Genomic DNA, 13,599 nt, shown 5'->3' with positions numbered 1-13,599 from the left:
AGCACAAGGATTGTCACCAGCTGCAATAATTCTTGTCAATCAAAATCATCCTGTATTTGTAAAAAATCTTGAGTCCTGTATAACCAAGGGAGTTTTCTTAACCAATGGGCATAATATCCAGTGCAAATAGCAAGATGGAGGCTCAGCATATTTATCAAATTTGGGAATAAAGTACCAGTATTATTTTTTTAGTGACAAAAAGACTGGCACTTCCAAGCTAATGTGAACAGGAGCCAACTAGCTGCAGTTACCTTCATTTTCAATAAACAAAAAAGATGCACTCTGTAGTGCTAAAGCATGTCAATGTGAAATATGTAGAATGTGAATAGCAATACCATGACAATTCCTTTTCTATATCACTTTTTATGTTTTGTTACTTTTATGAAAAAAACTGACTTAAAAAATGTTTTGGGAGTGTCCCATGTTCGTATACCCGTAACTTCTATATTTTTTTCTGTTTTTCTCGAGATAAACTTTAGTAAGATTCAAGTCTGTTTTATTCATTTATTGAGCTATTTACAATAGTTCACAGTCTGCTTTGTAGACATTATTGATTAAAAAAACAAATATCATATTGCAGTTTGTCATAGATTCAACATATCAGGTTGCTTCGGTCTCTGAACATTCCTCGGCTTTCCATGGCAAGTGCATAAATTTTAGAATGTCAATGGCCGAGCCTCTCTTAGAGGCATTTATTTGAAGCAGTTCCCAGAACATTACTCTGGCCTCCACTGAAATTTTCTTCCACTTTTTTGGAGCTTTTGACAGATCCCTTCCAACCTGCCACCAGGCAAACTCTTTATAATCTCGATCACCGCGTTTTGCCCCATGCCAAGGAAAGAGTCCAGAAAGAGCATAATAAATGACTACACCAAAAGCCCAGACATCAAGACTAGGATGTAGCAACAACTGTTCTCCTGGTCTAAGGCAGCAGAGCTCTGGAGCAGTGTAGGGTTTATACCAGGGCACAAAAGGAACAAATGTGCCCTGGAGCCTGGTGAGTCCAAAGTCTGCCAGCTTTATCCAGTGACATTCTGCATCCATCAGAAGAATATTATTCGGCTTGATATCCCGATGAACCATTCCTCTGTTATGCATAAAGTCCAGAGCACTGGCGATCTGAGGAACACAACGCTTCAACATGTCCTCCTGCATGCCGACCTAAGAAAAAGACAACACAGAAGATTACACAGCTGAACAGCAGAAGGGAAAACATATCTGATATAAAAGAACAGAAGACTTATAGATATCTTCTACTAGTAGATATAATTCCTGCAGACATCAGTTCTACTCTGCTATTAATCAGATATCCTCTATAATGTGAGATTTCCACTAAAAATTAAATATCTCTCACATAGAGGATTTTACTAGCTCACACATACTCATACAACCTAAACCTGCCTAATTATGGGGGTCCCATACTGCTACTTACAGAAATATGAGTTTATTAAATCTGAGGAAATAGGGTAATGTTAGATGTCAGATCTACAATAAAGACCACTAATTTTTTTCTTCAGCAGTATGAATAATGCTTAAATATGTAAAAGTGGAGAACAGCTTAAGATCTTACTTTAGGTACAAGGATGGACTGGAGATTTCCGGCCGGTGCCACTTCCTGAACAAACACAAAATCCCTACTGGTATGGAAGAAGATGTCGTGAGTAAATATGATGTTCCGATGAATGCTGAGGGTTTGTGAAATGCAATATTCCAGAAAGAAGTTGTCTTCTGGAGTCTTCTTCTTTGCCATCATTTTAATTGCCACGGTCTGTCCTGTTGAATAAACATTATAATTGTTAATGTTCATCCTCATCATATTCCATAACACTTTTAAAACCATATAAACAACCTGATCAATCACTTTACACAGGAGCATTCATAAGACTAGAGGGTAGTGGTGCAGAATACTAATGACGCGTTGTAGATAGGATACAACTAGGGTCATACTTAATGATTGTTAACAAGTACAGTTTGTCAGGGTACAAGCAGATTTCAATTTCATCTTTCACATTCATCTAAAACCACCCTGATGGCTCAGTCATCTTCATAGTCATCATCCATCATCATCATCTCACCTGAATGTTTGTGTTTTCCCATGTGTACATTTCCAAAAGATCCAGTCCCAAGTTCTAGCAAAAGTTCAAAGTTGTCAGTCACTTCCATCATCTTCAGGTTCTTGGAAGTTTCTGATATCAGATGAAGAAGGTGTTTTGCCGTGTTCTTGCTTGCTTCCTTGATGTTGGTGGCCATTCTGAATAAAATGAAATGAGATATGGCATTGAATAAAGCATGAAACATCTTTGAGACCCATAATAACATACTGTAATCACCTCGTGTAAACTGCGACTAGAAATGCACAATTGTATAATAGTGTGCAGTCACTGTAATAATGTTCCAGCATTGCATAATTCCCCAGGGATCTGCAGTAATACCATCTACTATATGCTGTGCTATACTTATCATATATTCACCTTTGTAGATGGAGATTGAAGATGTCTACTGCTACTGAAAGAGATGATAGTCGGTGCTGAACTCCTCCTGTACACCAACAAGTCTACAGCTTGATGCTCCTCAGAGGCCAGTTCTGACCACAAATAATACCTGGAGTGAAGTAGATGTCACTGAGAGGAGGAAACAGTTTATATCTGGGAAGAGCAGGGGGTTGTTAATTAGTGGGATATTGTCATTGGCCAAGACTTACTGTCTCCATTTACATATAAACTGACATTTATAAATCTCTCCAGGGAGAATGCTGGTTTGGGACAACACAAAGGGATAGAAATTTCCTGTGGTGCCCTGTGATACTATTCACCATTGTGCTGATAATTAGGTAAACTAAAGAGAGAAATGTTATTCATTGTATTATTTCATGATAGTTTCATGAAGTCAAGAGACAAAATTTCTAAAATATGCAATGACCATGGTATTGAAATTGTTAGGGCCACTGCTATGATTACCTGATTAATAGCTGCTGAGTGCAGTGTTTGCTTCAAATTGCTCAATTGTATTATTTATTAATATAGTAAGGTGTTCCATGCTTCATACATCTTGTATATACGTGTGTAATTCATGTAAATGGGAGCTATAACAGTCTTCATTTACATGCTATTAGACATCTAGTAGAAGTGGCTTTCTATATTTTATACAATATTAAAGATGTGCAAAATTGCACTGAGATATTGTGTTGATACTTATTTGGCGTGAATGCCACCCCCATGGCCATCCCGTCCAAGTGTACAACATATTGAAGAATGTAATACATGTGTTAGCTTTTTATAGCTGATTGATGTCTATTTTTTTATGATCTTCAGAAATTTACTGTTTTTACATCTACTGGAAATGCATTTGCCACGTTACCTTCACAGTAACATAGCATCTTCATATCTGGTAACCCCTTCTTTTTTTTTATTTACATTTAATTATAGAAGCATCCAGTGACTTTAGATTAAGACGGGTGAACGAGCCAATATTGAATAAAAACATTTCTTTAAAAAGTGTGAGTATGTCAGCAGAAGACATAATCAAGAGGTTTCTGTAAAGGATAATTACATCAACATCTCACTATTTGGTCAAGTGAAATGAAGATTTGGATGTAAGTAGATTTTTTTATTAAATTGGGTAAAGAACATTTACCTGTAGTCACAAGACATCTAACATAACTGTATTCATATCATGTAACAATGTAAATGCATCTAAATAAATTTCTATTGTTTCACTGCTAACCTCTACCACCCATGTACTGATGAGAGATGAGCAGATCTGTTTTTAGTCACAAAACAGGTTTGTTTTAAAATATTATTGGATGTTTAGTTGACTCAAATGATTTTATTTTTAATTTCATCCCTTTCCACCAAGTAAATGGCACCGCTATGGGTACAGGTCATGTACCAGTTTCTGCAAATTTATTTTTAGTGTAATGGGAGAATTTCCTTATTTGATGAGCTGATTTTGTACGCCAATCTCATTTTATTTTTGGAAAGGTTTATAAATTTAGCTTTATGAGATAGTGAAAAAAGTTTTCACATTATTTCATTTTTATTGTTACATACTGGAGCCAGTTTTGACCTTCACTATAGAACATTTTTATACTTGTTGCGTTACATTAGACATATAAAACAATCCATCTCACAGCGTTAATAGATCATGAAGCTCTGAGCACAGAACTGCCATGTCTTGGAATAAAAAAATCCAAAAAAGAGATGACCTAGCTTAACGATGAAGTGAAAAAACAAATTCTTTGTTCACTCAGATTTGAAAAGACGATAAAATATCAGCATGGAGAGATTCCAGTACATAATCAGCGATACTCAATTCATGGAGAATAACTTCTCTGAAAATCCTTATAAACAGGGAGGAAATGGTTGAGGAGGTAAAAGTGGCTGGGACCCTAGGAGGTAGCGACCATGCTATTTTAGAATTTTGGATAACTAGAGGCGGAAGACCTGTGAAGACTCAGACGTCAACGTTAGATTTCAGAAAGGCAGATTTTAAGGGATTCAGAAAGAGAATTGGAGGGATCCAATGGCTGGATATCCTTAAAGACAAAAATGTCCAGGAAGGATGGGAAATCTTGAAAAATGAAATTCTCAAAGCACAGTTGTTAACAATTCCGAAAAGAGGGAAGAATAGGAAGCATTTAAGGAAACCAGGATGGATGAACACAGAACTTAAGCACATGCTAAAAAGGAAGAAAAAAATGTTTATAAAATGGAAAGAGGGAGGCATATCTAAAGAAGAATATAATGCTGTCTGCAGAACCTGCAGGGCACAAATCAGATTAGCTAAAGCTGAAAATGAATTGAGACTTGCAAGAGATGTCAAAAGCAATAATAAAGGATTTTGGGGATATGTCAAAAGTAAAAGAAAAGTCAAAGATGCTATAGGATTTTTACAGGATGAAAATGATGAAATGGTAAGACAGGATGTTGAGAAGGCTGAACTTTTAAATTCCTATTTTGCATCTGTTTTCTCTCAGAAAGGAAATGTAACATCAACTGTTATTCACTGTCCTATTAAGGGAATAGAAGAATCCAGGATATCTATAAACAGAAAGATAGTGAGGAAACACTTAGCTAACCTAAATGAATTCAAGTCTCCAGGTCCAGATGAATTACACCCCAGAGTACTGAAGGAGATAGCAGAAGAAATTTTTGAACCCCTCTCCATAATCTTTGAAAATTCTTGGAGAACAGGAGAAGTGCCAGAAGACTGGAGAAGAGCAAATGTTGTTCCTATCTTCAAAAAGGGGAAGAAGGTGGACCCAGGCAACTATAGGCCGGTGAGTCTGACTTCTATACCAGGAAAGATCTTTGAACAAATTATTAAACAACATGTATGTCAATACTTGGATAAGAATGAAGTGATTAAACAGAGTCAGCATGGGTTTGTAAATAATAAGTCATGTCAGACTAATTTAATTTCCTTCTATGACGGTATCACTGATTGGGTGGATCAAGGAAATGCTGTAGATATAGTATATCTTGACTTCAGCAAAGCATTTGACAAAGTCTCTCATACAATCCTTATTGAAAAAATGACTAAGTATGGAATGGACAAGGCAACTGTTAGGTGGATTCATAACTGGCTTAGTGATCGGACCCAAAGAGTGGTCGTAAATGGCTGCACATCCAGTTGGAAGAATGTCTCAAGTGGGGTACCACAGGGCTCTGTCCTGGGCCCTGTATTGTTCAACATCTTTATCAACGATTTAGATGAAGGAATTGAGGGTAAACTGATTAAATTTGCTGATGACACAAAGCTAGGAGAGATAGCTAATACTAGAGAAGAGAGAGAGAGGATTCAAAAAGATTTAAATAAACTGGAGAAGTGGGCAGCAACTAACAGAATGGTTTTTAACAGGGAGAAATGCAAAGTACTACATCTGGGCAATAAAAATGAAAAAAGCATATATAGAATGGGAGGAATAGGGCTAAGTGACAGCACATGTGAAAAAGACTTGGGTATACTAATAGATCACAGACTGAATATGAGTCAACAGTGTGATGCAGCAGCAAAAAAGGCAAATGCAATTCTAGGATGTATTAACAGAAGCATACAGTCTAGATCACGTGAAGTAATTATTTCCCTCTACTCCTCTTTGGTCAGACCTCATCTGGAATATTGTGTCCAATTTTGGGCACCACATTTTAAAAAAGACATCAACAAACTGGAGCAAGTTCAGAAAAGAGCGACCAGAATGGTGACCGGTCTGCAAACCCTGTCTTATGAGGAAAGGTTGCAGGATTTGGGAATGTTTAGTTTGCAAAAGAGAAGACTGAGAGGAGACTTAATAGCTGTCTACAAATATCTAAAGGGCTGTCACATTGTAGAAGGATCAACTTTATTCTCATTTGCACAAGGAAAGACTAGAAGCAATGGGATGAAGCTGAATGGGAGGAGACACAGATTAGATATTAGAAAAAACTTTTTGACAGTTAGAGTGATCAATGAGTGGAACAGGCTGCCACGAGAAGTGGTGAGTTCTCCTTCAATGGAAGTCTTCAAACAGAGGCTGGACAGACATCTAACAGGGATGATTTAGCGAATCCTGCTTTGAGCAGGGGGTTGGACCAGATGGCCCAGGAGGTCCCTTCCAACTCTACGATTCTATGATTCTATGATTCTATGATTCTATGAAAATCAAATTAATTGGGAAAATCCAAACAGTTAAGCGATTTTGAATTTTGCTGATCTGACCCATGTTATAAAACAATCTTATCATTTATTGTGCATGATCAATGCCGTATGAGGGGAAAAGTGAGAAACTGCTAAACTTGCTATTCTTGTTCATCTTACCTCACTAAAAAACTGAATTAAAAAATCATGTATCCCGATGCTATACCAAAATAACTAGTTTGTTACCCAAAAACATGTCCTCATACAGATCTGCAGTCAGAAAAATACAAAGCATTGACTCACAATGTGACAGCTATAAAAAATGTATTGTGATTTTCTTAGATATGAACATAATCATATCAGCACACAGAATAAAGTAATCATGTCAATTATACTGCTGGACGAACTCCATAAAAATAACAACTATTTCCAATTCATAGCTGTTTGTTTCTGCTTCCCAGCAAAACAATGAGATAAATAATAACTAGAAAGGCATATATAACCAAAAACAAAGCCTCAATCAGCGTCACCTACAATAAACCGAAAAATAAATAAGTGAAGTTTATGAGAATATGGTGATGATATCGTCCACCAAATAAAGATACCATGACAGTTATACCCAACAGTGACTGGGGTTTAAAAAAATATTAAAACAAATTCAGAATTTACGTGTTTTTCTTTCATTTTGCCTCCTAAATAATGTAAAAGTGATCAAAAAGTTGCATGTACAACAAACTGTTAACAACAAAAGCTACAGATTTTCAGGCAAAAATAAATCTTCATACCACGCCACTAACAAAAAATTGTAAAACAGTATAAAAATGGGTTTTTTTTAAAGTGTATATTGTACAAAACATAAAAAACAATTAAGATTATACAAATTTACCAGCACCATATTAGTACTGACCTACTGAATGCAGTTACTGCTTTATTTTTTCAGCAAATCAGATAACACAAACTTTAAACTACAAATAAATGTTAAAATTACTGTTTTCTTTATTTCTCTTGCAAAAAAGTGCTTATAAAATCATGCTAATAAGTTCCACTTAAAAAGTGTATTGACAAATATAACTGATACTTAAAAAACACTTTTACATCTATATTGCCCAGAAAAGAAAGGTATGGCTAATGTAACAAAAAAGCCATGATCCAGAAGTGAAAACACAAATTCTTTATTCACTCAGATGTGAATAGATAAAATATCAGCATGAATGGTACATAAGATTGTGTTATCAATGCGTTTCAGGTGTCTCAGCACCCTTAGTCATGATAACAGGCATTGTTCGAGAAAGCACTAATATGCTGAACACTAGTGAAAGACAAGTAACATATCTAATTAACGTAAATGAATTACAAGTGATGACATACATGGCTAAAATCAGGAATGTGATTTCCACATGGCATAAAGGCGAGAATGTATTTCAATTGCGCAGAACAAACGCAGTATATTGTAAATTCTTCTTAGCAGCCACAGTACAGAAGTAGAGAAATATACATTTATATAAGGGAGCAAATGAAAGAACCATAATTGTAAAAATTGATGTTGAGTTTTTACAAAACAACCAAAGAGGAAAATACAATTTCACTCTGGAACAGAGTGAAAATCATATGATGGATCAAACGTCAGAATGAAAAATTACAGCCATCTACTCAGACTAGAGGATAGAAAAGCCACTTTCAGGCTATGTGCCCACATTGCAGTTTTGAAGTAGAATATTCCTGAGGAGAAACGCACACCCTTAGCTGGAAAAACGCATGCAGTTTTGAAGATTTTAGCAATTTTGATGCATTTGTCATATGTTTTAACATGCGGTTTCCTATGCGCTTTTGCAATACAAGTGTATGTATGCATAATCGCATGCGATTCCACAAAATTAATGAACATGCTGTGTTTTTTACCGCTAAGCAATTCCGCAGCGGTAAAATACGCACCATTAGCACAACATGTGCGGAATCAATTATGATAACATGGAATGATTTTCTTAAGCATTTCAGCGGCAGAATCACTTGTTTAAAATCACCACAGAAACTCTGAAAAAGCGCAATGTGGGCACACAGCCTTACAAAGACATTTTTTCTATTATATTATTCTCAATTTCTCAAGAACAACATGGGAAGGGAAGCAAAAGACCAGAAAAAGCCATACACCTGACAAATGCTATTGAGAACTCTTCTATTAGAAGTGGAAAGGAAGAACAAAGACGAAAGAATCTAATTAATAAAAATATTGGAGAAAGAGAAACCAATCACAAACTAAAATGTTTCTATACTAATGCACAAAGCATGGGCAACAAACAAGGAGAATTGGAACTACTAACACAGGAACAGAAATATGATGTAATTGGAATCACTGAAACTTGGTGGGACAATACACATGATTGGAATACAAGACTAGAAGGATACAACTTATTTGCAAGAAACAGACTTGATAAACGAGGAGGGGGTGTCGCATTGTATGTTCGAAACGCGTATATCTGCACAGAGATTGAAGCTTCAGAGACTGGGAGTTCTGTGGAAACTGTTTGCGTAAGAATACAAGGACAGAACAATGGAAAGGACACCATTGTAGGCATTTACTACAGGCCGCCTGTGCAAGCCAAAGATATAGATGAACTCTTTATGCATCAGATGGCCAAGTTCTCCAAAAAATATGACATAGTTGTCATGGGAGATTTCAACTATCCAGACATTTGTTGGGAATCTCTCTCAGGCAAAACTAACAGGTCAAGGAAATTCTTATCCTCTCTTGCTGACAACTTTATCTTCCAAAAGGTAAGGGAGAAAACAAGGGGAACTGCTACCTTGGATCTAATCCTTATAAACAGGGAGGAAATGGTTGAGGAGGTAAAAGTGGCTGGGACCCTAGGAGGTAGCGACCATGCTATTTTAGAATTTTGGATTACTAGAGGTGGAAGACCTGTGAAGACTCAGACGTCAAGGTTAGATTTCAGAAAGGCAGATTTTAAGGGATTCAGAAAGAGAATTGGAGGGATCCAATGGCTGGATATCCTTAAAGACAAAAATGTCCAGGAAGGATGGGAAATCTTGAAAAATGAAATTCTCAAAGCACAGTTGTTAACAATTCCAAAAAGAGGGAAGAATAGGAAGCATTTAAGGAAACCAGGATGGATGAACACAGAACTTAAGCACATGCTAAAAGGAAGAAAAAAATGTTTATAAAATGGAAAGAGGGAGGCATATCTAAAGAAGAATATAATGCTGTCTGCAGAACCTGCAGGGCACAAATCAGATTAGCTAAAGCTGAAAATGAACTGAGGCTTGCAAGAGATGTCAAAAGCAATAATAAAGGAATTTGGGGATATGTCAAAAGTAAAAGAAAAGTCAAAGATGCTATAGGATTTTTACAGGATGAAAATGATGAAATGGTAAGACAGGATGTTGAGAAGGCTGAACTTTTAAATTCCTATTTTGCATCTGCTTTCTCTCAGAAAGGAAATGCAACATCAACTGTTATTCACTGTCCTATTAAGGGAATAGAAGAATCCAGGATATCTATAAACAGAAAGATAGTGAGGAAACAGTTAGCTAACCTAAATGAATTCAAGTCTCCAGGTCCAGATGAATTACAACCCAGAGTACTGAAGGAGATAGCAGAAGAAATTTTTGAACCCCTCTCCATAATCTTTGAAAATTCTTGGAGAACAGGAGAAGTGCCAGAAGACTGGAGAAGAGCAAATGTTGTTCCTATCTTCAAAAAGGGGAAGAAGGTGGACCCAGGCAACTATAGGCTGGTGAGTCTGACTTCTATACCAGGAAAGATCTTTGAACAAATTATTAAACAACTTGTATGTCAATACCTGGATAAGAATGAAGTGATTAAACAGAGTCAGCATGGGTTTCTAACTAATAAGTCATGTCAGACTAACTTAATTTCCTTCTATGACGGTATCACTGATTGGGTGGATCAAGGAAATGCTGTAGATATAGTATATCTTGACTTCAGCAAAGCATTTGACAAAGTCTCTCATACAATCCTTATTGAAAAAATGACTAAGTATGGAATGGACAAGGCAACTGTTAGGTGGATTCATAACTGGCTTAGTGATCGGACCCAAAGAGTGGTCGTAAATGGCTGCACATCCAGTTGGAAGAATGTCTCATGTGGGGTACCACAGGGCTCTGTCCTGGGCCCTGTATTGTTCAACATCTTTATCAACGATTTAGATGAAGGAATTGAGGGTAAACTGATTAAATTTGCTGATGACACAAAGCTAGGAGGGATAGCTAATACTAGAGAAGAGAGAGAGAGGATTCAAAAAGATTTAAATAAACTGGAGAAGTGGGCAGCAACTAACAGAATGGTTTTTAACAGGGAGAAATGCAAAGTACTACATCTGGGCAATAAAAATGAAAAAAGCATATATAGAATGGGAGGAATAGGGCTAAGTGACAGCACATGTGAAAAAGACTTGGGTATACTAATAGATCACAGACTGAAAATGAGTCAACAGTGTGATGCAGCAGCAAAAAAGGCAAATGCAATTCTAGGATGTATTAACAGAAGCATACAGTCTAGATCACGTGAAGTCATTATTTCCCTCTACTCCTCTTTGGTCAGACCTCATCTGGAATATTGTGTCCAGTTTTGGGCACCACATTTTAAAAAAGACATCAACAAACTGGAGCAAGTTCAGAAAAGAGCGACCAGAATGGTGACCGGTCTGCAATCCCTGTCTTATGAGGAAAGGTTGCAGGATTTGGGAATGTTTAGTTTGCAAAAGAGAAGACTGAGAGGAGACTTAATAGCTGTCTACAAATATCTAAAGGGCTGTCACATTGTAGAAGGATCAACTTTATTCTCATTTGCACAAGGAAAGACTAGAAGCAATGGGATGAAACTGAATGGGAAGAGACACAGATTAGATATTAGAAAAAACTTTTTGACAGTTAGAGTGATCAATGAGTGGAACAGGCTGCCACGAGAAGTGGTGAGTTCTCCTTCAATGGAAGTCTTCAAACAGAGGCTGGACAGACATCTGACTGGGATGATTTAGCGAATCCTGCTTTGAGCAGGGGGTTGGACCAGATGGCCCAGGAGGTCCCTTCCAACTCTACGATTCTATGATTCTATGATTCTATGATTCTATGATTCAATAACAATCATAGAAAGAAGAAAAATACATTTCTCTCTATCATACACTGAGTGTCATAGAGTAATAGTAAGAGACACAGATCTAAAAACACAATTTCAGCGGAGGAGGGTAAAAGTACCTAGGTGAAAGCAAAAATGAAAACAATTTAATTCAAAACCAGATGTACATCGCATAAAAAAACACAGATAGCAATATGCTCCTGCATAACAATCCACATAAACTAGCGAGGAACAAGCCGCAATTGCGAAAAATACTTTATATCTTAATCATATAGTGGATGGTGTTAAATATTCCTAGATGACAAAGAAAAAACATTCACATTCAAAACAGGATGAATAACGCATGGAAAAACACACATAACCAAAAGTAAAATATAACGATGCACGTAAGTTGACTGGGAACAAGCCGCAATTGCAAAGAAAGATTTTCATCTTGGTCATATAGTGGATAGCTTGACAACTTCACTTGCTAATTTCACTTGGTAATGAGCTGGTGGGAAGAGCTGTATATTTATACTGTAAATAATCCATTTAAAGATTGTGTCTATTGGTAAGGCAGATACATAGATGATATCATTATCACCTGGAATTCTGATGTATCTGCCATACAGGATTTTAATTTTTATATTAATTGCAATCCCTTGAATTTAAAATTTGTGGTCCGCCATAAAATTTCATGCATTGATTTTTTTTATTTGATTTTACAAGGAATTTCAGGTAAACCTGTAGTAACACAAAAATTTAGAAAGAACACAGCAGGCAATGCTATACTCCATGGAAAAAGCCATCATCCTAAACATACAATTAAAAGTATACCTGTTGGGGGGATGACGAGAGCGAAATGCAATTGTAGCACAAATACAGATTATCAACAGGAAGTTTCTAACATTAAGCAGTGATTGACCCAAAGGGGTTATACCCAATGGAGTTTAAGCAAAGCTGAAAACATTGTGGCTGAAAAACCGCGATTCAAACCTAAGTGTAACACACATGAACATTCAGTCACTCCTGTAACATTGGTCTCGCAGTGTAGTAACCAGTTTGCCTCTATTGAACGAATTATTCAAAATAATTTATCTGTATTAAAAGAGGATCCAGATATAGATAGTATTATAGGGAAAGGATTTAGAATAGACTCTAGGAGAGCACCATCTTTAGGTCAGAGCCTTTTGCCAAGTTTTTTGAATATGTCTCAAATTCAATCCACAAATTGGCAGAAAACCAAGGGTTTTTATAAGTGTGGCGCTAAGTCCTGTAAATACACTAAAGAGAGCTCTAGCTTTGGAGATTCTAGTGAAAGCAAGAATTTTGCTACTAAAACCTTTATCAATTGTAGCACTAAAACCTTGGTATATATTATGGAGTGCACCTTCTGCCATCTAAAATGTGTTGGAAGCACAAAACGCAAGCTGAAGAAAAGAATTGGGGAACACATCTATGACACAGAGAATATTAACATGGAGAGGAACACATCTCAGGTGTCAAAACATTTTATTGAATGTCATAAAGATGACCTGAAAACACTTCTGGTGTATGCAATTGAAAAAATACACACACCCATCAGAGGGGGTGATACGGAGGTTACATTACAAAATAGGGAAGCCTGGTGGATTTTCAAACGTAAGCAGTATAATTGACTTGTTCACTTTATTCTGTGTGCTGACATGATTATGTTCATACCCAAGAAAATCACAATATGTTTTTTATAGCTGTCATATTGAGAGTCATTGCTTTTTATTTTTCTGAATGCAGATCTGCATGAGGACATGTTTTTGGGTACAAAACTAGTTGTTTTGGTACAGCGTTGGGATACATGATTTTTTTAATTCAATTTTTTAGTGAGGTAAGATGAACAAGAATAGCAAGTTTAG

The 13,599-nt window shown here is 36.5% G+C and overlaps 1 protein-coding gene across 1 annotated transcript; it reads right to left on the bottom strand.

Annotated features, from left to right (window-relative positions):
- Positions 1-600: 600 nt before the first annotated feature.
- Positions 601-2,250, bottom strand: LOC141074904 (serine/threonine-protein kinase SBK1-like). The gene is made up of 3 exons (XM_073562213.1): positions 2,076-2,250; positions 1,571-1,773; positions 601-1,161 (listed from the first exon to the last, which is right to left on the bottom strand). Exons 1-3 carry the CDS (start codon positions 2,248-2,250, stop codon positions 601-603), a joined length of 939 nt encoding a protein of 312 aa, XP_073418314.1.
- Positions 2,251-13,599: the final 11,349 nt, after the last annotated feature.

This window comes from Dendrobates tinctorius, unplaced genomic scaffold (genome assembly GCF_039654945.1).
Source record: "Dendrobates tinctorius isolate UK_male_01 unplaced genomic scaffold, ASM3965494v1 ptg000342l, whole genome shotgun sequence".
NCBI lineage: Eukaryota > Metazoa > Chordata > Amphibia > Anura > Dendrobatidae > Dendrobates > Dendrobates tinctorius.
This window is presented reverse-complemented; position numbering and strand designations above follow the sequence as displayed.

Coding starts and splice junctions, on each gene's coding strand:
- LOC141074904 (XM_073562213.1), bottom strand. CDS start 2,250: ATGGCCACCAACATCAAGGAAGCAAGCAAGAACACGGCAAAACACCTT. Junction 1,774..2,075: donor GGGAAAACACAAACATTCAG/GTGAGATGATGA, acceptor TTTATTCAACAG/GACAGACCGTGGCAATTAAA. Junction 1,162..1,570: donor AGTCCATCCTTGTACCTAAA/GTAAGATCTTAA, acceptor TCTTTTTCTTAG/GTCGGCATGCAGGAGGACAT.